Here is a 27,607-nt window from a genome sequence, read left to right as displayed (position 1 = left end):
ACATTATACACAGAGACTGATACACTATAGTACAATTGAATGTAATGGACTTCTCTACTAGCAGCAATGCAACAACCCAGGACAACTCTGAGGGACTTATGAGAAAGAACTCTCTCCACATCCAGAGGAAGAACTGTGGGAGCAGAAACACAGAAGAAAAACAACTGCTTGATCACATGAGTTGATGGGGATATGATTGGGGATATTGACTCTAAACCAGGGGTTCCCAAACTTTTTTGGCCTACCGCCCCCTTTCCAGAAAAAAATATTACTTAGCCCCCTGGAAATTAATTTTTTTTAATTTTAATAGCAATTAATAGGAAAGATAAATGCACCTGTGGCCATCACCACTCTCCTAGATAGCTATAGCACCCACCAGGGGGCAGTAGTGCCCACTTTGGGAATCACTGCTCTAAACAATCACCCTAGTGCAAATATCAACAATATAGAAATAGGTCTTGATCAAAAGCACATGTAAAACCCAGTGGAATTGTGCATCAGCTATGGGAGGGAGGAGGAGTTGGAGGGGAGGGAAAGAACATGAATCATTTAACCAGGGAAAAATATTCTAAATCAATTAAATAAAATTTCCCAATAAATGAATAGATAGGTAGATAAATAAATAAAGACTTTTTCTTTCTAACTATTTTAGTGGTTCTGTGTTTTTCAAAGTCACCACCACCAAGGCAGTTACAAAGGAATATATCTTTAATCAGGACAAGGGAGACAATGCTCTTATGGCCACCACACAGAGTCACCTTCTTAGTCTAAGAGTAAGAGTTCTGGATGGGGACAGAGCTCACCTGATCCATCACTTCCCTAGCCTACAAGTAAGATCCCATCCAGGAAATGAGCTTCAAAAAAAATACCCTTACTTATGAGAAAAAAAAACTAGCCACATTCAGAAGAAGAACTATGGAAGGAGAAACACAGAAGAAAAACAACTGCTTGAACACATGGGTTGATGGGGATACTATTGGGGATGTAGACACTAAACGATAACTCTAGTCCAACTGTCAATAATATTGAATTAGGTCTTAATGTAAAACCCAGTGGAATTGTGTGTCGGCTACGGGGGTTGGGGGGCTTGGGGGAGAGGGAAAGAACATGTAACTATGGGAAAATATTCAAAATGAAAATTTTAAAAATAAAATATAAAAATAAATACCCTTATCTTCCATCTTAAGCATCAATACTGTGCATTGGTTCCAAAACAGAAGAGCAGTAAGGGCTAGGCAATGGGAGTTAAGTGACTTGTCTAGGATCATCCAGCTAGAAAGTGACTGAGACCAGATCAGAACCCAGGAACTCCTATCTTCCTCTAGGTCTGACTCTCAATCCACTCAGACACCTAGCTGCCCCCAGAGACAAACTTTTTTTTTAATTTTAAACCCTTTACTTCTGTGTATTGACCTATAGGTGGAAGATTGGTAAGGGTAGGCAGTGGGGGTCAAGTGACTTGCCCAGGGTCACACAGCTGGGAAGTGTCTGAGGCCAGATTTGAACCTAGGACCTCCTGTCTCTAGGCCTGGCTCTCAATCCACTGAGCCACCCAGCTGCCCCCTAGAGATAAACTTTTAATGTAGTTTTCTGAGTCCTGAACAACAGGTTTCAGGAATGTCCCCTGTTGTCTTCCTCCCCCAAATTCATCAAATTAGGACCTTCAAATCAGAAAGATTTTGACTCAGTTTCCCTCAAATATAAGATCACTCTCCCTCAAAACTCTGTTTTTCTACTAGCAGAGATAAAAAACAGTAGGAAACTGCCCTGGAAGCTTGGCTAGCCCTAAAGAGACCAAGACAAGATTGCAAGTCTATGATCCCATTGACAGCTAACAAAATCTTTTTTGCTGGATTTTGAAACTCTGAGGTTCTTGCCAATGAAATTCTATGATCAAAGACTTATAATCATAGAGGTTTTGAGCTGGAAGTGACCTAAGAGATATTCAAATCCAATCCTTTAATTTTACTGAGATGCAGAGAAGAGAAAAGTGATTTGGCTATCATCTCATTGAGCCAGAGGCAAAAGTAGGATTCAAAACCAGGTCCTCTGACTCTCCAACAAAGACTCCATCTATTAGACTAGGCTGAACTTTTTATCCAGAAAAGGAGCAGAAAGAAATCAAGGATAAGCCCAGGTATATTGAGTGCCATCATCCTAATGTAACATTTTCCCAAGAAATATCAAGAACTCAGAGAATCACAGCTTCAAAATGTTTCCATGAACCACTACAGAGTGAAAGAGGTGAATCGGGGAAAGATGATATATGCAGGAACAGCAGGAAGGGAAATGGGAAGAACCACAACCAAATAACTGAATTCCATGTTTATATAATGGCTAAGCGTGGCCTCAGAGAAGAAATAAGAAAATGCATCTCCTTCCTTTCTTTGCAGATTTGGCGGGAGGGGGAGCACAGTACGGCCTGAGAATATGGTAAATACCATCAGACACACTCTGTGGGTTAATTGATTTTGCTGGGCTCAAAAGGTAGGGGAGAGAGAAAGTGATGTGTTGGGGAATAAAGGTGATAGAAATGCAAAATATGTAACTAAATATAAGGTTTTTAAGAGAAAATTATCTCCAGAGGGGCAAGTACCTCCAGGTTAGTGTAACCCTTTGCTTTGGGGGGCTCCTTAAAGCTGAGGAAGTGAGGATTTCTTAACCCTCACTAATTATTCTGCCTCTACTACCCAATCCCCAGGTCCTAGGAATTTTGCAGAGGATAAGCTCCCTGGGAAAGGGGAGGCAGAAAGGATTAGCCATTATTCATGAAGCATTCAGCCAGTTTAGCAGACTGGACTGACACCAAACCTCAGAGGGGATGGGACCCAAGTGTTCAAATAAAAAAAAAGAAAAGAAAAGAACCATGGCCTGGTCATCATTCCACCACAAACAATTCAATCCAACCCTGATTTATTAAGCCCTTGTGTGGCAAAGTAAAAAAAGCAAGCTAGAGGAAAAAGAGCCTTATATTAATTTTAGTCACAGATTAAACCTGGTCATGTCCTTGTGCTTGGCAGCTCTATGAGTGTGAGCAAATATTGCCACGCTCTTAGATGGATCTCATCTGTAAAATGGAACCATTGGACTAGACCCGTGGTGGTGAACCTATGGCACGCATGCCAGAGGGGTCACTCAGAGCCCTCTCTGTGGTCTCTCATACCATCACATCACATCAGCACAGAGATACCAGAGTTCATTACTAGAAGCCAGAGGGACATGGAGACAGGTTTCTCCTCTCCCCCTCTCCACAAGTGCCTGAGGACATTTCTCACATCACCCACCCTTCTAAAAGGTTCACCATCATGGGATTAGACCCTAATATCTACAACCCCTTCCAGTCCCAAAATTCTATGATTCCACAATCCTATCTTTTTTTTTCTATGGAGCAGCATGTCTTAGAAAATGGAGACTTGACCTCCAGTTAGCATGACTTGGGTTCAAGACCCAACCCTGACAAATATTGGCTGTTTGACCCTAGGCATGTCACTTAACTCTCAATGTCATAGACACCTATCTGAGACTACAAGTTACAAAACAGTTCATGACCTACATAGATAAAAGAAGTTCCCTCATCAAGAAACTCTCTACAGTGGTGGACCAAAAATACATCTTATATCATATTCTTGTATTCTTGCCTCCATCGATATTTATTAACATCTGACCCTTACACTATTACTAAGCTTTTCCATGGCTGTTTCCTTTATTCCCATCTAGATTATAAATTCTTTGAGTGATAGAACTTCAGGGTCAGAAAGGATCATCTAATACAAGATGTACCAAAGTGAGAATCTCAATCCAAAATCCCCAACTAGTCACCCAGCCTCGGCTTAAAGCCCTACAGAGAAAGGAAGGTCACCACCTTCCCGGGAAATCCACTCTACTTTGATGTTCAGTCATTTTTCAGTCAAATCTGATTCTTCATGACCCCACTTGGGGTTTCCTTGGCAAAGATACTGGGAGCTATTTGCCATTTCCTTCTCATGCCCATTTTTTACAGATGAGGAAACTGAGGCCAACAGGGTTAAGCAACTTGCCCAATGAAGAACAGCTAGCAAGTATCTAAGGTCAGATTTAACTCACAAATATGAGTCTTCCTGACTCCAGACCCAGCACTCTATCCACTGTGCCACCTAGCTACTTCCCTTCCAAGGTATTTTCTTATAGAATCCCAACAACTATGTGTTGGACTCCTTTCTAATGTCCATGATGCCCCAGACACTTCAACAGGCACTGAAAATTGGCAAAGAGTATTTGACGAGTGCCTTCCCAAAGCAAAACACCCCTCCCTGGCCACCACTGCTCCACATGAGCAATTCAAGTGTAAGCTTCTTGAAGGCAGGGACTTTGGATCCCAGAGCTTAGGGCAGTGCTGGCTGTATGATGAGCACTTAGTGAATGTCTTTTCATTCATTCCCTGAGTAGGAAGCTACAGACACTTGGGCTCAGTGATACACAAAACAGAGAAGGAATTGGCAACAGCTGGGCAAAGGCCATGAGTTAGAGGGAAAGAATTTATAAACTCCAAGCCAGCTCACAAACTAGCCATCAGATCATCAAACTCTAAACTTTCTTAATACCAGGAGCCATTCCAGGGGAGCTAAGAGAAACAGAAATACTATTAATAGCTACAAAAAGAACGATAATTATGCCATTTCAATGGCCCTATACTTGTCTTTTCCCATTTGATCCTCAAAAGAGGCTTATGAGAGATATAATGGAATTATTATCTCCATTTTAATGATGAGTAAATGAATGAAATAGAAGACATTAATTGAGGATTGACTATGTTTCAAGCTGGGCAGTTGGTGCCACAGCAGATAGGGTGCCAGGCTAGAGTCAGGAAGACTCTTCTTCCTGAGTTTAAATCTGGCCTCAGATACTTCCTAGCTATGTGACCCTGGGCAAGTCACTTACCCTCATTTGCTATTCATCTGTGAAATGAGCCAGAAAAGGAAATGACAAATCACTCCAGTATCTTTGCCAAGAAAACCCCAAAGGGAGTCACGAAGTGTTGGAAACAACTGAAACAACTGAACAACAAATGTTTCAAGGATGATGCTAAGTTTTGGGAACACGGAGAAATAACATAATTCCTGTTTATGAGAACCTAATACAGCACACTGAGAACAATTCAGCTGTAGGGTATGTGGCCAGGCCCAGTGATCAATCCTTAAGGTACAATAGCAAAACAGATAGTAATTAATCTCCTTTATGTCCGTTGTTTCCATTAATAAAACCATATGGGTTTCTAGCGGGGAACCACTTGACAGTACCAAGGATTTTGGTGAGAATTTTATTTTCTTGGTCCTAAGTAGCTATGGCTGCTGGGGAGTAGGACCAGCAGGCACCTGCAGATACAGGTAAGGAAGGGTAATAACTTCTACTAAGCACTTATTATGTTCCAGGCGCTGTGCTAAATGACTTACCAGTATTATCCCATTTGACCCTCAGTACAACCCTTTAAGGTAGATGTGGTTATAATCCCCATTTTAGAGTTAAGGAAACTGAGGCAAACAAAGATTAAGTCACTTAAAGTTAAGTCACTTAACCTCTGTTTGTTTTAATCCATTGGGGAAGGAAATGGAAAACCACTCCAGTATCTTTTCCAAGAAAATCCCATGGACCATACCAGCATGAAGAGTCAGACACAACTGAACGACAGTGTTCCAGATAAAGAATATTAATCCCAGAGAGGATCAGAGCTTTTTTTATTTTATGTTGGATGGCTCCATAGAGGTCATTGAGCCTAAACCTATCATTTGCCAGACCAGGAAACTGAGGCCCAAAGGAGAGGCTAAGTGCCTTGCCAAAAGCCATCTAGGAGATATCTAAGACAAGACTGGAATCAGAACTGAAGCTCCTTATGCTCTCCTAGACCGTCCAGTTAGAATCAGCAGCTGAACCAGGAACTCAAGACCTCCAACACCAAGTTCAGGGTCCATTCATTTACATGCACAGAACTGTAAGCTATTGGGTGGCGCAGTAGAGAAAGCAACTATCAAGAGAATTACATGAATACATGAATGATCCCAGTGTGGGAACTTCATCCACTGAGGAAGATCACTATCCCAACCCCTCCCCAATCAATGACTTAATAGACGAGGCCTTGGAGGTTGTCCGAAGTGCAGTCACAGAGTTAGTAAGAAGAGGAGGCAAGATTCGAACCAAGTCTGGCCGACTCCAAATCAGAACTCACATTCTGTCTTACTGAATCCACACCAAATATTCTTCATCCTTTTGGTGCCATGGAACACACACACATACACCTCCACCTCTGGAAGTCTGGTGAAACCTAGAGAACTCTTCTCAAAAGATTTTTTTATTTCATAATAGTGGGGCATCTAAGTGGCTCAGTGGATTGAGAGCCAGGCTCAGAGATAGAAGGTCCTGAGTTCAAATCTGCCCTCAAATACTTCCTAGCTGGGTGACCCTGGGCAAGTCACTTCACCCCCATTGCCTAGCCCTTACCGCTCTTCTGTCTTAGAACCAATACATAATATTGATTCTAAGGCATAAATAAGGTGAGGGATTTTTATAATTCACCACAGAAAGAAGTGCTAAATTACAGTTAGAAGCTAGTGAAAATAAGGATGTCATAAAAAATAAAATTTCCCATTCCTTGAGATCCATTGATGAACCTGCTGGGTTAATAAACCCTGTTCTCCAGCCCGATAATCTCAATGATGCTGATGATGATAAACACAAGAGGTGGTGAGGTTAGTGAAAAAAAGTGCTAGAAATACAGTCCAGAAGATTTGAGTTCAAGTCATGCCATTGACACTAACCAACTGAGTGATCCCAGGCAGGAAATTAAGCCTCAGGAAACTACAGACTGTAAGATACAATGAGGAAGGGGGTCCCACAAACCCAAGGTCTCATTTCCATGATGCACTAGGGAGAGGTAGCCTAGCATAATGGATAAACAGCCAGCCTGGGAGTCAGAAAGACCTGAGTTCAGTTCAATTCTACCCATTTCACAGAGAAAAAATAATGAGGCTCAACAAGGAAAGGAATTTGACCAAGATCACGCGGCTATAATATGTCAGAGATGGCAGGGGAGGGGAGAGTTTAGTATAATCACGGATCTACAGTTTATAGGGAACTCGGTGGTCATCTAATCCAACCTTCTCCCTTATATAGATGGGAAAACTGAGTCCTAGGGAAGGTAAGTGATTTGCCCCCAAAAGGGCTATTCTCTAATTAGTTATTTAATAACCCATTTAATGGTGAGCTTCTTAATTATCTTCTGTATCCCCATTGCTTAGCCCAGTGCCTGGCACATAGTAGGAACTTAATAAATGTCTATTGATTGATTCATTGATTGATGGCTAGGACTCTAAGTTACAGAGCAGATATCAATCTGAACAGGTAAAAACATCTAGAGGTTCCCAAGCCCATTCTCACTCATAATGGTGGAACAATACGCAGGTTTTCATATAGCTTTAAGGTTAACAAAGCAAGTTTACAGCCCCCAGTGTATAGATAGGGAAAGGCAGGTATTAGGACTTATCCAAGGTCATGCAGCAGTGAGTAGTTAAGCACCTTGTTGCCCCCAAACCTGCTGCCCACCCCTAGGGGGAGAGGGAAGCTTTGGAAAGTGAGAAGACATGGATTTGTGTTTCCCACTTCAAAGGTCTCCGGAAGGGAAAAGGCAAGAACTGCATATCTCTCACCACCCTGGAAGGGACCAAAACCCTCCCTAGGAGGAAACCCTCCCTCTGGCTTTGCACCCTTTCTCAATGCTGGGCCATTGGATGGCTCTACCCTTCCAGGGTGGCCTTTCCAGGGTGGGGGAAGCATAGACAAGAACACAGGCATATCTCACTCATGCAACTAGGTGGCACAGGTTCTGGACCTGAAGTCAGACAGACCTGAGTTCAAATCCTGCCTCAGTCACTTGTTAGCTGTAACTCTGGTCACATAGCCTTAGTCTGCCTCAGTTTCCCCAACTATAGAATGGGGATAAGAATTATACCTCCTTGCTAGGGTTATCATGAGGATTTGAAAATCACTCAAAGCACCAGGTACATTAGCCATCAGTGGTCTGAATGCCATCATCTCCGGTTTCTTTTCTTTCTTTCTTTTTCTTTTTTTAACCCTTACCTTCTGTCTTAGAATCAATACTGTTCTAAGGCAGTAGAGTAGTAAGGGCTAGGCAATGGAGGCTAAGTGACTTACCCAGGGTCACACAGCTAGGAAGTGTCTGAAGTCAAATCTGAACCCAGGTCGATGGGGATATGACTGGGGATGTAGACTCTAAGCGGTCACCCTAGCGCAAATATCAATAATACGGAATTAGGTCTTGATCGATGACACATGTAAAACTCAGTGGAATTGCTCGTTGTCTACAGGAGGGGGGTGGGAGGAGGGGAGGGAAAGAACATGAACCACGGAACCATGGGAAATTTTTCTTAATCCTAAAATTAAATTCAAAATAAATAAATGAACGAACGAATACATGAATGAATGAATGAGTGAATGAATGAATGAATGAATGAATGAATGAATGAATGAATGAATGAATTTGAACCCAGGACCTCTGCGCCTGGCTCTCAATCCACTGAGCCACCCGCTGCCCGCTCCAGTCCCTTCCAGCTCTGAGCTCCTCCCCTCCGGCCAGCATTCATCCAGCTGGACAGCTCCCCTGGGGAGTCAGACCCGGGAGCTCCCTCTAGGATGAGGCGGGTGCCCAGCAGGAGGCGCTCTGCCGTCGGATCCATTTCCGCCTCCCAAAGCAAACCTGATTAATAGACCCTTAATCTATTTCCGAACGATCTGTTATGACAGCGAACAAAGACATTAAAATACGACTCTCAAAGCCTTAATAGCTGATTATAAAGCAACTGATTAGGAGGCGCGCCTGAGCGGGGTTTCGAGTGAGTAAATCAGTGCCTCTCGTCTCCCCAGCTAGGCGCGGCGCCCCTCTCCGAATAATGGATTGGGGGAGCCATTTGCATAATCCCTGCCGGGGAAATCTTGATCAATGTGCATTTCCCTTCCTGCGTGCCAGAGGAGAGCCACCGCCTTACGAAGGGAAAGAGGGGCGGCGGGAGCCCCCAGAAGCCTCCGGGGCAGCTGCGCGGGGACGCCCAGGACCCCGGCCACGGGCGGCACCGTCCGGCCATTTCTCGGTCGGGCCACGGCCTTGCCCTGGCTCTCCCTCCTGTGCTGGTGGCAGGCCAAGGCCGGAGGTGGCAACAGCGTAATGAGCAGCCCCAGCATGGAGCCGCGCTTCTTCTTTGGCGGCTCCCGGGGCCCGGAAATGTCGGGGCTGGACAGGGCTCCGGAGATCCTCGTCTTACCGAGGACTCAGTGGACTCCCGGAGAGGGGGATACAGACACACAGAGGAAGGGCCAGGAAGAGGCCCAAGGCCTCCGTTGGCAGGTGCCTGCGCCGCGCTTCTACCCTTCCATCCTGCCCTTTCCATGACTGCTCCCTGGTCAGTCCATCAGCCAGAGAGCGTTGATTAAGCGCCTACTGTGTACCAGATACAGTACTAAGTGCTGCAGATACAAAAAAAGGGGGGCAAAAGCAGTCTCTGCCCTGGAGGAGCTCCCAGGCGAATGGGGGAGACAGCTGGGAAAAGGTATCTACAAATGCGATGACATAAGCGCGGTCAACGGAGGGGTTCCAGGGAGTCGTTTTAGAAAGAAGGCCCTAAGATTAAGGAGGATCTGGACGGGCTTCTTGAGGAAGGAGGGGCTTTAGCTAAGACTTAAAGGAAGTCCGGGAAGCCAAGAGACAGAGGTGAGGAGGGAGAGTGTTCCAGACATGGGCGATGGCCAGTGGAAACCCGAAGAGCCCCAGACGGTGTCCAGTTCGAGTAATAACAGTGGGGAAATCATGCTAATTGTCCCTTTCCCTGGACTCATGGGACACTCAAAGAATCTGCAAGCTCCTTGAGGGCAAAGCCTGTCTTCTGTCAGCACAGAGCCTGGCACATAGTAGGTGCTGAATAAATGTTTAACGACTTACTGTCTGATGGCTACAAATGTGGTTTTGAAAACTGTGCCCCGAATCCACATTATCTCAGGTTGGTCTTTTCATTGAAAGTCCTGATTCTTCAGCAAGACTGTGTCTTCTCCCTCTGTCAGCCCCCTGAACAGTATGTAACACACAGTAGGTGCACAGTAATATGTCCTGATTTGCCAAGTACCTAGGAATGTTCTAGGTCGGACATTCCCTGTTCTAAGACCCCTCCCAGCTCTGACATTCCTGCTTCTAATATGTCCTGATTTGCCAAGTATGTCCATAGGAATGTCCCAGAGCCAACATTTCCTGTTCTAAGCCCCCTCCCACTCCTAACATTCCCTGTTCTAAAGCCCCTCCCAGCTCTAACATTCCCTGTTCTAAAGTCCTTCCCAACTTTGGTATTCCCTGTTCTAAGCTCCTTCCCAGCCCTGACTTTCCTTGGTCTAAGCCCCCTCCCAGCTCTGGCATTCCCTGTTCTAATCCCCCTCTCAGCTCTGACATTCTGTATTCTAAGCCCCCTCCTACCCCTAACATTCCCTGTCCTAAAGTCCTTCCCAACTTTGGTATTCCCTGTTCTAAGCCCCCTCCCAGCCCTGACTTTCCCTGTTCTAATATGTCCTGATCTGCATCACTAGGAATGTCCCAGATCTAACATCCCCTGTTCTAGGGCCCCTCCCAGCTCTCACGCTCTCCTCATCAAAGGCCTCCGAGCATCGCATCGCAATCAATTTGGAGTTGAAATAACAGACCTGCAAAGGGACTGCATATGCACTCGTGCACAGAGAGTCCTGCAGGCCAGATGCAAGGGGGCCCCTGGCTGTCGCACTCATGAAAGTCGTGGAGAATGAATAACAACAAGCAACATTCGCATCGCACATAAAAATCTGCCAAGCACTTGACATAGATTATCGCATCGGAGCCGTACGACATTCCAAGGAGTCTGCTAGCCCTGGTGTCATTCTCTCTAGTTTCGAGAATAAAGAAACAAGCTTCAACATGGTTAAGTGGCCTGTCCGGGTGTCCCCCAGCCAGGAAGTATCATAGGTGGATTTGGGAACCGAGTCGTCCTGACTTCAGGCCCGGCTCTGGAGCCACCATGCCAAGGGAAGGCCCAGTGTTCTTGCCTTTGCCTGTCCAGAGACCAAGCAAGGGTTATTCTTTTTCCCAGACACGCTCTAAGAGACCCAGGCAGCTCTCTCCATCTGTACCTTGCTTGAGCCTGCAAGAAAAACTAAGCCCCCCAAATTGGCTTTTTCCTCTCAGAGATCAAGCCAACAAAGACAGGCTGGGAAATCTTGCCAGCACAGGCTGCCAGGTGCAGATGGTGGAAAGGAGAAACAGGGTCCTTTGCTCCATGAATTCTCTCTCCCTCTCTCCTTCCCGAGCCAGTTCAGGCCATTAACCCAAAGTCGAGCCAAAGCTTTGGCTGGAACAGGAGACATAATGGTATTTTTTCTATTCTTTAATGAATTTATAGCTAGAAATCAGAGGTCTTTTCCCAGCTGGGGCTCCTTAGACTTCTGTTCTTTGGGTTGAAAACAAAAAATGAGAGCTTTGGCCTAAACCGGTGGTTCCCAAACTTTTTTGGCCTGCCACCCCCTTTCCAGAAAAAATATTCCTTAGCCCCCTGGAAATTAATTTTTTTTAATTTTAACAGCAATTAATTGGAAAGATAAATGCACCTGTGGCTATCACTGCTTCCCTGGATCACTGCAGCACCCATGGGGAGGGGGCGGTAGCACCCACTTTGGGAATCACTGGCCTAAATGATCTCTTGTCCCTTTCTACCGCTAACCGTCTGATTTTATTTCACTACTATCAGCAGATGGTGATGTTTTTAAGACTTCTTTAAGGGATAATTAAATCACAGAAATCATAGATTTCAAGCTGGAAAGGACCTTGGAGATCATCTCGTCCAACTCATTCATTTTATAGATGAAGAAACTGAGGCTCAGAGGGGTCAAGAGACTTGTCCAAAGTCACATAGATAGTATATAGAGGAGTTAGAATTTGAACTCAGGCCCTCTGACTTTCAGTCAGTCCAGTATTCTTTCTACTGTATTACACAGGTGGAAGGTTTGGCCAGGGAGTGTTAATGGCCAACCACTAATGAAGAACTCAGAAAGAAACAATGACAAAGAATATGAGCAGGCAATTTTCAGAAAAAGAAATCAAATATCTCTAGTCATATGAAAAAAATGCTCTAAATCACTACTGGCTAGAGAAATGCAAATTAAAACAACTCTGAGTACCACCTTATACCTAGTAGATTGGCTGATATGACAGAAAAGGAAAATGACAAATGTTGAAGGAGATGTGGGAAAATGTGGATACTAATACAATGTGGGTGGAGTTGTGAACTCAACCAACCCCTCTGGAGAGCAACTGGAACTATGCCCAAAGGGCTATCAAACTGTACAAATTCTGATCTCGCAATACCACTACTACATCTAAATCCCAAAGAGATAAAAGGAAAAGGACCGATGGCTACAAAAATATTTCTAGCAGCTCTTTTAGTAGTGGCAAAGAATTGGATACTGAGGGGATATCCACCAATTAGGGAATGGCTGAACAAGTTACATGTTATGTGATTATAGTTCTGTACTATTATGCCATAAGAAATGACAAGCAGGATGCTTTTCAGAAAAGCCTGGGAAGACTTACACGAACTGATGCAAAGAGAAGTAAGCAAAACCAGGAGATTCATGTACAGAGTAACAGCAATATTGTACAATGACCAACTGTAAATGATTTTGCCATTCTGATCAATAAAATGATCTAAGGCAATTACAAAGGACTTATGATGGAAAATGCTATCCACCTCCAAGGAAAGAACTAATGGAGTCTAAATAAAAATTGAAGTATATTTTTTTTTACTTTATTTGTGTGTTTCTGCTTTTTTTGGCGACATGGCTAAAATGGAGATGTATTTTGCATGATTTCTTATGTATAATTGATAGCATATTTCTTTCCTTCACAATGGATTGAGGAGAGGTATAATGGAAGGAGGGGATTCAGAACTCAGAAAGATTTTTTAAATGAGTGTTAAAAATAAATAATGAGGGGGCAGCTGAGTAGCTCAGTGGATTGAGAGTCAGGCTAGAGATGGGAGGTCCTAGGTTCAAATCCGGCCTCACACTTCCCAGCTGTGTGACCCTGGGCAAGTCACTTGACCCCCATGGCCCACCCTTACCACTCTTCCACCACGGAGCCAATGGCAGAAGTTAAGGGCTTAAAAATAAATAAATAAACAAATAAATAAATAAATAAATAGGTAAATAAGTAAATAAATAAGTGAGCAATTAAACAAACAAATAAATAAATAAATGGATGAGCTGATGGATAAATAAATAAATGATGAGGAGCAGCTAGGTGGCTCAATAGATAGATAGACAGGCCTAGAGATAGGAGCTTATTAGATTAAAATTAATATACAATATACTCCAAGTATTATATTTAATAAGATTTATTAAAATTAACTTGAAGCAAAAAGGAAACTAAAAGGCTAGAGACCAGAGGGAGCTCACCCAAAGCTGTGCCCGTGGAAGAGAGAGCAAGGGAGAAGTTACAGAACTATATCAACAATAATATAAAGATGCACATAAACGAAAAGGGAAAAGGAATTTTGGGATGAGGAAAGAATTCTGGGAGATGGAGTCCAAGGTAAAAAATTTTTTCTAACTATACACAGTCCTGGGTTCAAATGTGACCTCAGATACTTCCTAGCTATGTGACCTTAATCCCCATCGCCTAGATTTTACCATTCTTATGTCATAGAACCAATTAGTTCTAATACAGAAGGTAAGATTTTAATAAATAAATAAAGAAAAAAATTTTAAATGGTACTTTTAGAGTTGGAAGGGACTCCAGCAGCCATTTAGCCCAACCCAAACCTGAAAGAAGATTTCCCTTGGCAGCATTCCCCACAAATGGTTATCCAGTCTTTACTCCCTTTTTGGAAGAAATAAATGCACCCAAGGGCCATGATGGTGACATTTTTCACACTTAATAGAGAATGTTTCATTCAGGCACTAATGATCCCAAAGTCCCAAGTGATCCAAAATGCTAATCTTTCTTGCTCAGTGAATGACATTTTCCATTTGCTTTTCACCTTTCTCTGGTTCTCTACCCAGTAATGCGTATACTTTAATCAACTTCCACTTTAATGCTGAGAACAAAATGTGATGTTAAAGTAATAAATTTAATCAACAGGGAGAAATAAAATTCTGACTTATGACTTTGTTTCACAGATTGCTAAGGTGAGATATTCAGTCATCATCTGGTTGAGCCAATCACTCGGAAAAAACCTGGTCTAACCATCCATACAAGAAAAACCAAGAGGATGACAAATACCTATTGAACAAACTAAAATATGCACTTTGGTGGACAACCTATAGAGCTTACATAGTAGTATATAATCTTGGAATTCCATCTTGGAAATTATATTCTATCTTAGAAGTAATTACATCTTGGAATTGCATCTTAGAAAACATGACCCAGAGAAGATCAGTAGAAAAGGCCAGATTTCCTTCGGGAAAATGTGTAGCACTTTAAATGACAACAGCTTCTATCTAGAATAAAGGTCTATCTTCTAAATATCAACATTCTGCCCATGTTGTGTGGGACACAATAGTCTCTGAAGAATTAATAATGGAGGCCCCTAGGGATGCCCAGTGAATAGAGCATCAGGCCTGGAGTCACTTTGTAGAGTGTTTGGCACAGTGCTTGGAACATAGTGGGAGCTATAAAAAATGCTAGCTATTGACTATTATTAATATCAAAGCAATATCTAAGTGAAAAAAAGAAGGGTTGGTCATGTGGTGAGAACTGGGGGATAGCCAATGGATAGCTCATGTTTTGCACTGGTAATCCCAAAAGAGAAAAATTGGAGAAGGTTCCAAGAATGCTCTGTGGTGAACCAATGAGCAAGCACGAATGAGTCATGATCGCAATGCAATGATGTCTAGCTTCAATCGGTCTCTTCCCAAAGTCTATCTGCTGCTGACTCACATCATAGGTGCTTCATAAATGTCTATTGATTGAATGATCAGATTCCACTCCCAGCTCCCTCACCAGATGAAGCCCAAGAATGAGGAGCGGAGCCAGAAGGTGGCTCCCCAAAAGAATTCCAGAAGCATCCTGGATGGGTGCAGCCAGACTCCATGGGAGTTAACTCCTTTGAAGGGAACTATATTCCCTGGAAAGCCAATGTTCTACTCTGTATGTAAGGACATCTGTCTAGCACACTCCAAGAGGTCCCATCACTGGGGGAGCTCCCGGGAAGGCACTGACATCCATTCCCAGTGAAAAAAAGCAAAAGACCAAACAAGACGTCAAGCACTTATCAAACAGCAGCAGAATAAAAAGTCTCTTTCTGACCCTGGCCACTGGGGCAGCTGTCCAGCAATGGAAGCCCCCCACATCATCGGTGCTTGTTGGATTGGATCAGGTTAGGCAGGGGAAGGGGGATTACCTTTACACGCCCCTGCTGCTCCTAGGTGATAAATAGCCGCCAACACCCTCCAAATGGCCCGCTGCTCAGTCCCGGAGATGCCCAGGGTCACCATGGCCCCTTGGAGTTGAGAGAATGCCGCTGCAGCCCTCTGCTTCTCTTCAGGCTGAGAGGGACAGAAAGAGAGAGGGAAGATGTTGGAAAGACTTACAAGCAAGGGACCTGTTGGGGGAACCCAGATAGTCACTGTGAGGCTCCATTTTATGGAGGAGTCCAAGCTTCTCCCCTAAGATGTTGCTCGAGCTTCCAAAATCACCTTTCTGCCTCTGCTCTGCCCTCTCTCCTATCCTTCCTCTTCTCCACTGCCCAGAGAATCTTCTCCTTCTTTTTTTACCTTTTTTCCCCATTTTTATTGTCATGCAAAGCACAGTCCATATTGGTCATTGTCATAAGAGCAAACTCATACATAACCAAAACCCCAAAATAAAACCAAAGGCACACTGATGTGAAAGATGACAGCAACTCTGGAGGTGGAGAACCTTCCCCATCACAAGTCTTTCAGGATTGTCCCAGGTCAGCACATTGCTGACAGCAGCCAAGTTTTCACAATCATCACCCGCTACTGCTGTTATTGTGTACAATGTTCTCCTGGTTCTGCTTATTTTGCTCTGCATCAGTTGCTTCAGATCTTTCCTGGTTTTTCTGAAATCATTCTTCTTATCATTTCTCATAGCACAATAATATTCCATTACCAACATGTACCTCAGTTTGTTCAGTCATTCCCCAATGGATGGGCATCCCCTCCGTTTCCAATTCTTTGCCATTACAAAAAGAGCTGCTAGGAATATTTTTGTACAAGTAGGTTCTCTCGCTTTTTTATGAACTCTTTGGGATACAGACCCAGTAGTGGCATTACCAGATCAAAGTGTATACACAGTTTTATAGCCTTGTCAGTATAGTTCCAAATTGCCCTCCAGAATGGTGAGATAAGTTCACAACTCCAACCAGCAATGCGTTAGTGTCTAAATTTTGCCACATCCCCTCCAACATTTACTACTTTCCTTGCCTGCTCCAAAGAATCTTCTTACTGGACTACCCAGAACATATCACTGCTATTCTCAAGAGCCTTCAGTGGCTCCCCTTTACCTTAGATACTCCCTGCTCCAAGCCTCTCTTCATTCCTGGAAAGACTCCTTTACCCAAATCTATCTCTTAGCCTTCCTGATTTCCTTGGAAGCAGCTAGGTAATACAGCGGGTAGAGCACTGGATTTAAAATCAGGAAGACTTAAGTTTGAATCCTGCCTCAGGCACTTACTAGCTACTTGACCTTGGGCAAATCACCTGCCTCAGTTTCCTGATCTGCAAAATGAAGATAATAAAGCACAATTTAAATACTAGACTAGTTACTCCAAGGCTCAACTTCTAAATGAAATCTCTCCTTTCGGCTATACTGCCTCTCTTCAAAAGTTAACTTGTTGGGACAGCTGGGTGGTTCAGTGGATTGAGAGCCAGACCCAGAGATGGGAGGTCTGGGTTCAAAACTGGCCTCAGACACTTCCTAGCTGTGTGACTCTGGACAAGTCACTTGACCCCCATTGCCTAGCCCTTACTATTCTTCTGCCTTTGAACCAATACACAGTATTGATCCTAAGATAGAGGGGAAGGGTTAAAAATTTATCTTATATAAGTTTTGTATATGGAGACACATATTTGTCATCTCCCCAAGACAGATTACAAGCGCCTTCAGGGCAAGGGCTGGTTCATTTTTCTCTTTGTCCAATATCTAGAAAAAATGCTTGGCATAATAAATGCACGTTTATCCATTGAGTGAATGGATAAAGAAAAAAACGCATGACCCTGCCATTGAAGGTTCTCCAAAATTAGTCACCAATACACTCACAGCCTTATTTTGTATTTCTCCCACCCACATACCCACTCCAACTTCCAGCCTCTTCACATTACTTCTCTGTCCTCCCCTGTATCTCTCTGCCTCCTCACATCTTGGGGGTCCCTGCTCTGGCCCCCAGCCATGCCTAGACTCGATGACTGTTCTTTTCCCTCATCTTTTAAAGTCCCTTCTTTCTTTCAAGGGTCAACTCAGAAGCCATCTCCTCCAGGAAGCCTTCCCCCCATCTCCCCGGCCCATAATAGTAATCTCATCCTCCTTTCATTTTATCATCACTTGACTGGGGCTTCTGGGTGTACACAATTCAGTCCTCTGCTATCAGGCTTGTTTGTGTAGCACATGTCTTTACTAAGGAGTAAATGTCTTAAAAACAGGCTCAGTTTGGCTTCAGATGCTTCCTAGCTGTGTGACCCTGGGCAAGTCACTTCACTCCCACTGCTTAGCCCTTGCCACTCTTCTGTTTTGGAGCCTATACACAGTATTGATTCTGGACAGAAGTTAAGGATTAAAACAAAAAAAAAAAAAAAAAAAAAAAAAAACAGGGTCAGTCTTCTGTTTTAGTATGCCCAGAACCAAGGACAGAGGCAGGCATTTTAAAAAATAGAATTTATTCCCATTTGTCTCAGCCCCTTCCTCCCTTCCCTACACCACAGAAGGTATCACCTGACAAATAGCCTCCAATATATAGATTATGTCTTTCATGTTTCCATTTTTCAGTTCATTCTCTGGAGGTGGACATTCACACGTTATTCTTTGGATATTAATTCTAGAGCTGAATAGAATGCTCTCTGGGTTCTACTCATTTCATTGTTCATTATCCCATGTAGTTCTTTCCAAGTTATTTTAAAAAATTAACCTGCTTATCATTTCTTATGGCACAGTAGTATTCTATCACAATCATGTGCCATAATTTGTTTAGCCACTACCCAGTTGATGGAAATCCCCTCTATTTCCAGTTCTTTGCTATGACAAAACCATAAATATTTTGGGACAAAGAGGTCCTTTTTCTTCTTCCCTGATCTCTTTGGGCAACCATGGTATGCATAGTTTTATACCCCTCCAGACATAATTCCAAGTTGCTCTCCAAAATGGTTGGATGGGTTCACAGTTCCACCAACAGTGTATTAGTGCTTCCATTTTTCTCCAACATTTTTCATTTTTGTCCTTTATTATTTTAGCCAATCTGACAGGTATGAGATGACATCTCAGAGTTGTCTTGATTTGCATTTCTCTAATCAGTAGCGATCTAGAGCATTTTTTTCACATACCTATATATGGCTTTGATTTCTTCATCTGAAAAGATCTTCATCTTTTATCCACTTATCAATTGGGAGAAGACTCTCATTCTTCTAAATTTGACAAAGTTCTCGATACATTTTAGATATGAGATCTCTATCTGAGAGACTGTCTATAAAATAGTGGGCAGGTCATAAATGTTTGTTGCATTAAATTTCTGGACCTTCACACGAATTAGTAATATGCAAAGAAGAGCCCTGGCCCAGATGGTCCAAAAATAATTTTTATTTAACTATAAAGAATGCAAGGAGGTTTGCCCGGGTGAACCATCTCAATTGGGTTTATGTTAATATTAAAATCAATCAGTGGCTCAGTGGGTTGAGAGTCAGGCCTAGAGATGGGAGGTCCTAGGTTCAAATCCAGCCTCAGACACTTCCCGGCTGTGTGATCCTGGGCAAGTCACTTGACCCCATTGCCCACCCTTACCACTCTTCTGCCTTGGAGCCAGTACACAGAAGTTAAGGGTTTAAAATAGAAAATTTAAAAAAATCAATCTGCATCATTTGAAGATGGAAGAAGTAGGATAAGAGGAAGTGGAAGGATCTGGGCTAGCATCCTAGCTGGGTGGTCTTGGGCAAACATCTCTACCCTTTGCACATCCATTTCTTCTTCTATAAAATGAGGAGGTGGACCTAGTCCTAGACCATCTAAGATCCTAAGCTCTCACATTCTGTGTCCTAGAACCCTTCTAGCCTTGGCATTCTGCGTTCTAGACCCTTCTAGTCCTGACATCCCTTGTTCTAAGACCCCTCCCATCACCCCCTGTTCTAAGGTTCTGTCCTGCTGTAGATTCTCTTCTTCCTTTATCCTTTCCCTGAGCACAGGCCCAAGTCAGGCTATTCAGCTTCCAAGCCCTGGGGGCTTCCTCACTGTTCCCCTCCCTCACCAGAGAGCCGATGTGACCCTGGGTTCGAGCATCCTCCCAACGGGCCATTCTCCGGGACTAGACGAGAAGTCTTGATGACGGCCAGTCTCCCGCCAGGTGAGAGCTGGCAAGTCCCAGGCAGTAGAGGAGGGGGCACCAGGCCTGGCCCCTCCAGGTGGCGCTTGGCACTGACAGGAGGGCCGCAGACCAACCTCCTTCTGGGCCACTTTTCCCCAAGCCGAGGCCCTCAGGGACCAAGAGCCAACCAGCAAAGGATGCCTCAAACGATGCAGAGACAGTGAATGATTCATGGTGGAAGGGTTTCGATTAATAGCCAAAGCCTGTGCCCATGATCTATCATTTTCCTGGGACACCCCGGGAACACAAAAACCCCTAGCAACCACACGCTCAGCCTAGCAACCCCGGCTCCCCCACGGCTGGGGAGGGGGGAGAGGGAGCCCACAGGAGCCTGCTTCCTGCCAGCCTGCTCTTGGTTATTTATGAGGTTTAGAAATGCTGGAGAAAGGACGCCGCAAGGACGGTGGTAACCGGATATTGCTAACGGCCCCCATTGTCAGCTGCGAGCATCATGCTGAAAATTATGGGCAGACCCCAGCAGCAGCCACTTTCCTTCCTCGTGACTTTCTAGGGAAGAAAAATGGAGAAAACTCAAACCGGTCCCCGTCTGCTTCTCCTTCCTTCTTTGAGAATTGGGGAGAGGGCTAGATGGAGAGTCAATGGACCTGGGTTCAAATCCTAGCGCAGTCCCTTAGTACCCACATGATATTGGGCAAATCCCTTCATTTCCTCCTCAGGACAATATACTAAATAATCTCCAAGGTTCCCTTAAAATGCTAAGATCCCGATCACTGGATTTGGTGAGACCCTGGATTCGAATCCTGTCTTGGTCGTTTGCTATCCAAATCGCCTGCTATTTAACCTCTCTAGGGATGATTTGGTTTTCTCCTCTATACAATGAGAGGGTTGTACTAGTTGGCCTTGGTGTTGTGGTTCCCTCAAGCCCTAGATTTATAAGCCTACATTCTTGTGTTTGGAGTTCTGAGTTTTTGAAGGAAGGAAGTATTCCCCTCTGAAATTAACTGGGATGCTTTCGAGACCTTTAAAATTCATTGAATTTCAAAATATTTAGATGGGCCCTTCTTGAGGAATTGCCATCTCCCTGTTTTCCCCAACCCAGCGCTCCAAACCCCAAAAGCAAGATGGTAAAATCTTGTGGGCAACATGGTGGCACCACAGTACAGAAAATGCTGGGATTTTGAGTCAGGAAGACTCATCTTCCTGAGTTCAAATCTGACTTCGGACACTTATTAGCTTTGTGATCCTGAACAAGTTCATGATTCTGATCTTCTTGGCTCCACACTTACTCCTCTTTCCACTGTTAAAATCTCCCTGAATTCCTTTGGGGTCCCCCTTAGCCCTAAGCCTCTGAACCTACATTCTGGTATTTGAGGGAAAGTTCATTCCCTCAATTAACTGCAGTTAACCAGAATGCTTTCTAGTTTAAAATCTATTGATCTTCAGAACTTCTGCGTTGGTCCTCAATGAGAAATTATCATCTCCCCAATTCCTCCACCCCCAGCCCCAAAAGCAAAAATCTAAAATTATAAAGGATTATGGGTACAAACTTTTAACCAATATAAAACTTTAGAGCTAGAAAGGATCACGGAGAGCATTTAGTCCAAATTGCTCATTTTTTTTTAAACCCTCACCTTCCATCTTGGAGTCAATACTGTGTATTGATTCCAAGGCAGGAGAGTGGTAAGGGTAGGCAGTGGGGGTGAAGTGACTTGCCCAGGATCACACAGCTGGGAAGTGTCTGAGGCCAGATTTGAACCCAGGACCTCCTATCTCTACGCCTGGCTCTCAATCCACTGAGCTACCCAGCTGCCTCCCAAATTGTTCATTTTTTACAGAAAAGGGAACTGAGGCCCAGAAAAGACTGATTTATTTGGCCTAGACTCTACAAGCCCAGCTGAGATTAGACACCAAGTTTTTCTACTCCAAGATCTGCCATCTTTCCATTGCAATCCTTCCTCCTCCTAGGGTCATCCCTTCTTAGAAGCAGATTGGGAGCTCCTTAGAGATAGAGGAATCTCTTGGTCATTCCACAGTGTCTCTCCCCCTGATCAGGACAGCCTTTACCCAGAGACCACTGAGTTTCCCTCTGGTGGGGCTGTACACCATCATGATCATATATCTAGATGTTCAGATGAGCTCCATGAAGCAAGAAGTGTGAGCTGGGTTCGAGAGCAAGAAGCCCTAGACTACTCATCCATGTAGGACAAAATGTAGCTTCTTCTCTTGAAGTTTCCCAAGTAGGATCCAGGGTGAACCATCTCTTCCGATCCTGAGAAACCCCTGAGCAACAGCAGACACGTAGGACCCAGGCAGTGAGAAACGCGCTAAGCCAATTTCCCCAAAACATTCGTTATCTTGTTTTAGCCTCAATCAATTAAGGCGCATTTATGAAGTACCTACTAGATGCCATTTATTCCACTAGATGCTGAGAGTAGAAAAACAAAGATGAAACAGGCCCTGCTCTCAAGGAAATGGCATTGTCTCAGATGAGAAAAACGTGTACAGAGACCATTATATAGAAAATAGATTCAAAGTGATGGAATAAGGGGACCACTAGCCAGGAGAAAGATGGGGAAATTGAGGGATCAGTCAGGGTCACACAACCAGTAAGTGACAGAGGCGAGATTTGAAACCAGAACTTCCTAAATTATCTAAATATTTTCTCTCTTATCTAAATTATTATCTACTTGCACCAAGCCTCTTCAGTGGTCAACGGTCCATAAAATGATGTTAGATTGAATTTTCAATTAAGCTTTCCTCTGATGTCTCATTTTCTAGACATCTCATTTCTAGAAGGTGCTGTCATCAGAGAGAAGGCTCATGCAGGTCCTCTCTTTCCAGGAGGCCTCTGGAGCTTGGATGTCTTAGCTTTAAGTTGAGAAGCATCCCTAAGCCTACCTTTCCCTCCTACAACCTCCCACATCAGTCACTCAAAAGGACCAGACAATGACTCAGTCCCCAAGCTGGACAAGCCAACCAGAGCTGGCTGCCCGTCTTCCTGGGGGTGACCTTGGCCAGATTGGATAGCTCAACCTGAAACAACAGGAAGCTCCAATTTGGTCTCTTTGCAGATGGAGCGGTTTGGTGTCCCATAAAGGTGTCAGAAACTTCATCCTCTGGGAAGGAAATGCTTATAATTTCTTTGATTCATTTGCAAAAGGAGAAAAAAAATGGTGCTTGGACTGGCCTGGTTTAAGCCTCAGAAAGAGAGACCGATACAGAGAGAGGCAGAGACAGAGGCACACAGAGAGACAAAGAGACATAGAAAGACAAGGAGCAGGGGGAGAGGCAGAGAAGGAGAGGGAGAGAGACACAGAAACAGAGGCACAGAAAGACATAGGACAGACAGACAGAGACAGGAGGGAGGGAGGGGGGAGAGAGACAGAGAGACAGAGACATAGAGACACAGAAAGAGAGAGGGGAAACAAAGACAGAGACAGACCAAGATGGAGTGATGAGGCACCTGAAGTGAGGAAGTCTGTTTCCCCCTCAATGATACATCACTTATGGGTGACCTTAAACAAGTCTGTTTCCTCTGGGCAGTCACGGGTCCCTCCGTTGACAAAATGAGCATTGTACTCTTTGCAATGCAGCTCTCCATCTACTTGAGAACCCCATCACTGGAGGGCTCCAAGCAGTAGCCTCAGGTACCATCAAGTCCAGCCTAGATCCAACCAAGAATCTTGTCAACAACAGCCCTAGAAATTGGTCGCCCATCTCCTGCTTGGAGTCCTCCAGTGAAGGGGATCTCACTCCCTCCTGAGATCCTTTATTCCACTTTGGATTCCAGCTATAATTGTTAGAAAATTTCCTGCTAACATCAAGTATTAATTTGTCTCTTTTCTATCTGTTATTCCTAGTTCAGACTTTTGCTCCAAACCCTTCCTCTTCTACAGATAAGGAAACTGAGGCCCAGAAAAAGTTAAGTGATTGATCTAGCGTCCAACAGGGAACAAGCAGCAGAGCCAGGATTAGAACTCAGATCTTCCAATTCCACTTGACCAACTTCCAACTTTCAACTCCACATCTGGCCCACATTATGATATATTATTTAAGTCTAATCCCAGGAAACTGAGGTCACAAAGGCTTTAAATGGCTTGAACCAAAGCCCCTTGACTCCAAATTCAGCATCCTTTCCTCTGCCTCCAAGATACTCTCACTCTCAAAATATACATTTCACCTGGCATTTGAGTAGCCCCTCAGAGCTGTCCAGTTTTTTCTCTCCCTGAGTGCACCCCATATTATAAGACTCCCCCAGGGCCATCTGTGCATTTCATCCCAGTCCTCCTGCTTCTCCTGATTCTGGGGCCTCGTTCAGCCTTTGGGTTGGGAGACCCAGCCCATTGCTCTGGAGCTGATAACTGATCATAAAAATATAAATTTGCTTGAGGCTAAAACCTGAAATACAACAGCCAGGAGCAAAACGTTGGCGGGTGGGAAGTGATTTCTTTGAGCTTCTCTCACCCCCTCCTCTGCCCTCGCAATCGGTCTTGGTTTAAGAAAAATAAATTATTGACAAGAAGAGAATAATATGAAGGTTTTGTGATTTCAAATGGCTGCCAGGGCCTCAGCAGCTTGGAAATAACTTCCATTTAAAAGCTGATATGTGGCAGGCAGCAAGGCCCTAATGCGAGTATTAAAAAGAATAAATAACAAGCCAGGCAGGTCAGCCAAGAAGAGGACGTGGGCCTGGCTTGGGGACCGGGTCTTGCTGACTTTTCTCCCGATGGATCCCAGGTGGGCAAAGTCCTAGAATCAGACACTCTCTGCCCCATCAGCTCTTTCTGGCCAGACTCCCCCTTCCCAGTCCAAGAAGGTCTGTCAATGATCCTGGGATTAGGGTTCCCTGAGGATCTGAGGCTCACCAGGTTTGTAATGTGTCTCCAAATTGGATGTACTCCAAGGAACTGCTAATCTCTGGATTAGAGGTCCTCTGTGGTTTAGGATGACATCAGAGCCTTTTGTGCCCCTCATGGGACTCCTCAGCCTCAGTGAGTGTCGAGAGACTCCACTCTCCCATAGATTTTCACTTTGGGAGCCTCAAAGGATCTGGTCCACTTGGGCTATGAGTCTTAGTCATTGGGTCAGAGCAGGGGAGAGTTCCACAGCACCAGCAGAAGCCCTGGGGAATGGCTAGCTAGCATTTCTTAAGTGTTTTATCATCTGCAAAGTGTTCTATAAATATTATCTCATTGTGAGCCTCACCAAAGCCACGGAAGGTTGATGCTATTATTATACCCATTTTACAGGTGAGAAAAATCGGGGCAGACAGTGGGAAGTGATTTGCCCAGGGCCACACAGTTAGGAAGTGTCTTCAGCTGGATACTCATCTTCCTGATTTCAGGCAGTGAGATGGCAGAGTGGACAGAGAGCTGGACTTGGGGTCAGGAAGACCTGAGTTTCAATTCTGATCTCTAGCAATTACTAGCTGTGTGATCCTTGTCAAGTCACTTCACTTTTGTCTGCCTCAGTTTCCTGATCTGTAAAACAAGAATAATAAAAGCATCTACCTCCCAGGGTTGTTGTGAGATTCAGATGAGAAAATAAAATGCTTTGACAATCTTGAAGCCCTATAGAAATGTTCTACTAACCAGGAAACACTTTTGTGTTCTATTCTATTCTCTCTGCCTATGCAAATCTGACCTGCCCTCAGTGGTCAATCTCAAGTCCCATGTCCTCCAGGAAGCCTTACCAGATCACTCCCACCTACATTGAACTCCCCTTGTTGGAAATTCTAATTGACACAGTCTCTGCATGGAACGAGCTAGAATTTGATCGTTGTGCTAGTGTGTGTGGATAGTGTCATGGAAAGGACACTGAGACACTGTTTTCTGGTCCCAGTTCTGCTGCTCCTGACCAGCTGTGTGACTTTGAGGAAGTCAGTAGCCCTCTCTGAGCTTCAGAGTCTCATTCACAGAATAGTAGAATCTCAGAGGTGAAAGGGCCCTACCTTCTGACCTCATTCATATCTGAGTTTGCTTCTCAGATACTTCTATCCATTCCTTCTATTTCAACCCGCTGGGGCCAAAGAGAACAAGCAAAATCCTTCTCCATTCTGTGAAAGAGAAACTGGGATTTGATCTCATTTGAATTCCCAACAACCCCATAAAGTGAGAATGACCAGGTATCATCATGCCTATTTTACAGATGAAGAAACTGGGTCCCAAAAGTTAAGAGAGTGGCCCACAGTCATTTGACAAATTTGGCAAAGCAAGCTTTGATTCTCTTTTCCTTCTCAAAAAGAACAGGAACGGGGGCAGCTAGGTGGCTCAGTGGACTGAGAGGCCATGTCTAGAGGCAGGAAGTCCTGGGTTTGAATCTGACCTCTCCAAGTCACTTAACCCCCATTGCCTAGCCCTTACCACTCTTTAGCCTTGGAATCAATACACAGTATTGATTCTAAGACAGAAGGGAAGAGTTTTTTTAAAAACCCAGGAACAGTAACTAATAACCCACTGGGTGATACAAATGGGTTCACATGTCAGAATTGGTTAAAAGTCCTATCTTGGACTTGAAAGCATGAGCTTGACTGCCTTTAAAACAGTAGGACTGTGACTGTTCACAAAGGTAGTCTGACCCACCAAGGGAGATTGTGCAAAGAGAAAAAGGATTTTCATTTCCCCTTCAAAATTGGTGGTGGCAGGAGGTCCCTGCCTAGGGTAGCAGGGGGAAGGAACATGAGGAAAGATAGAATTTAGAGCTCGAAGAAGACTGGGGATTCAGCTCGACACCTGTCTCTCGGGAAGGGTGCCTCAGTCCAGTATTCCTGAGAGATGGCCGTTGAGGTTCGGGAATGGGGAGCTCACTACAATCCATGGCAGTGTAGGATATTGTTGGACAGGCTGATTTCTTCTTTGTGGAAAGCCAAAATCAGTCTGTGTGATTTCCACCCATTGGTCCCAATTCTGTCCTGCAGACCAACATAGAATAAGGATAGCCTTTCATCTACATGCCAGTCCTGTAGAAACTTAGACAGGATGATTCCCCCACCCCACCCCCAGAGCTTCCCTTCACCAGCCTTTCAAGAGTCCTTCATTAGCCAGAATCACAGGATCTCTAAGTCAGAAGGAACTTTGAGAAACTGAGTCTAATCCATTTTAGTGTAACATGAATTGATTCTTGAACATATCCGAGAAGTGGTCCTCTGGACTCTGCCTAAAGGATTCCAGGAATGGGTAACCTGCTGCCTCCCAAAGTGGTCCATCCCATCTCATGTGGGACATGTGCCCTCATTTGAAGATAACACTGAGCTGAAATCTTTTCTTGGAAGTCCTGCCTTTTGTCACTGACTCTGTCTTTTGGGTTAGCAAAGAACAAGCCAAAGCCCTCTTCTACATAGCAGGCCTTCAGATACAAGAAGAAAGGTCTCATCTCCCCCTGTATCCACTCTTCTCTAGCTAAATATCCCCAGTTCCTTCCCCTGATCCTCATAAGACATGGTCTCAATCTCCGAGGTGACATGGCCTGAGAGCAAGAGAACTCAGGTTCAAATCCCACTTCTGGCACTTACTATCCAGATGACCCTAAATAAGTCTCCTAACCTTTCTTGGCCTCCTAACCCTGAAATGGTCAGACAAGCTCTTTGAGGAATTTTCCCAATCTAAATGTTAAGGACAAGAAAAGTTCTTTGGAAGACTCAAGGGCTGTCCAAGCTTTAAGGGAATATCTTGCTATGGCCTCCGAGGCCCCTCACAGCTCTAGATCTAGGCAACTCCTCATAGGCTCACCCTTCACCATACTGGTTCGCATCTTCTCAATGATCCCTAGTAGATAATATTCTTCTTGGGTGGCACAGTGGATGGAGTATGGAGCCTGGCTTTTCTACCATGGACAAATCACTTCATCTCTTTTTCTCTTTTAAACCTTCACGTTCCATCTTAGAATCAATACAGTGTATTGGTTCCAAGACAGAAGAGTGGTAAAGACTAGGCAGTGGGGATTAATTGACTTGCCCAGGGTCACACAGCTAGGCAGTGTCTGAGATCAAATTTAAACTCATGATTTCCTGTCTC

General features: G+C 44.3%; 1 protein-coding gene across 1 annotated transcript in view; it reads right to left on the bottom strand.

Annotated features, from left to right (window-relative positions):
* MYO18B (myosin XVIIIB) overlaps nt 1-27,607 on the bottom strand; it is a 352,648-nt gene that overhangs the window by 289,043 nt on the left and 35,998 nt on the right. The window contains exon 11 of the mRNA XM_044685471.1: nt 15,450-15,594. Within this exon, the coding sequence (XP_044541406.1) occupies nt 15,450-15,594 (145 nt within the window). The remainder of the gene's footprint in view (nt 1-15,449; nt 15,595-27,607) is intronic.

Source organism: Gracilinanus agilis, chromosome 1, assembly GCF_016433145.1.
Source record: "Gracilinanus agilis isolate LMUSP501 chromosome 1, AgileGrace, whole genome shotgun sequence".
Classification (NCBI taxonomy): domain Eukaryota; kingdom Metazoa; phylum Chordata; class Mammalia; order Didelphimorphia; family Didelphidae; genus Gracilinanus; species Gracilinanus agilis.
Note: the sequence above shows the minus strand (reverse complement) of the source record. Positions and strands in the feature narration are given on the sequence as shown.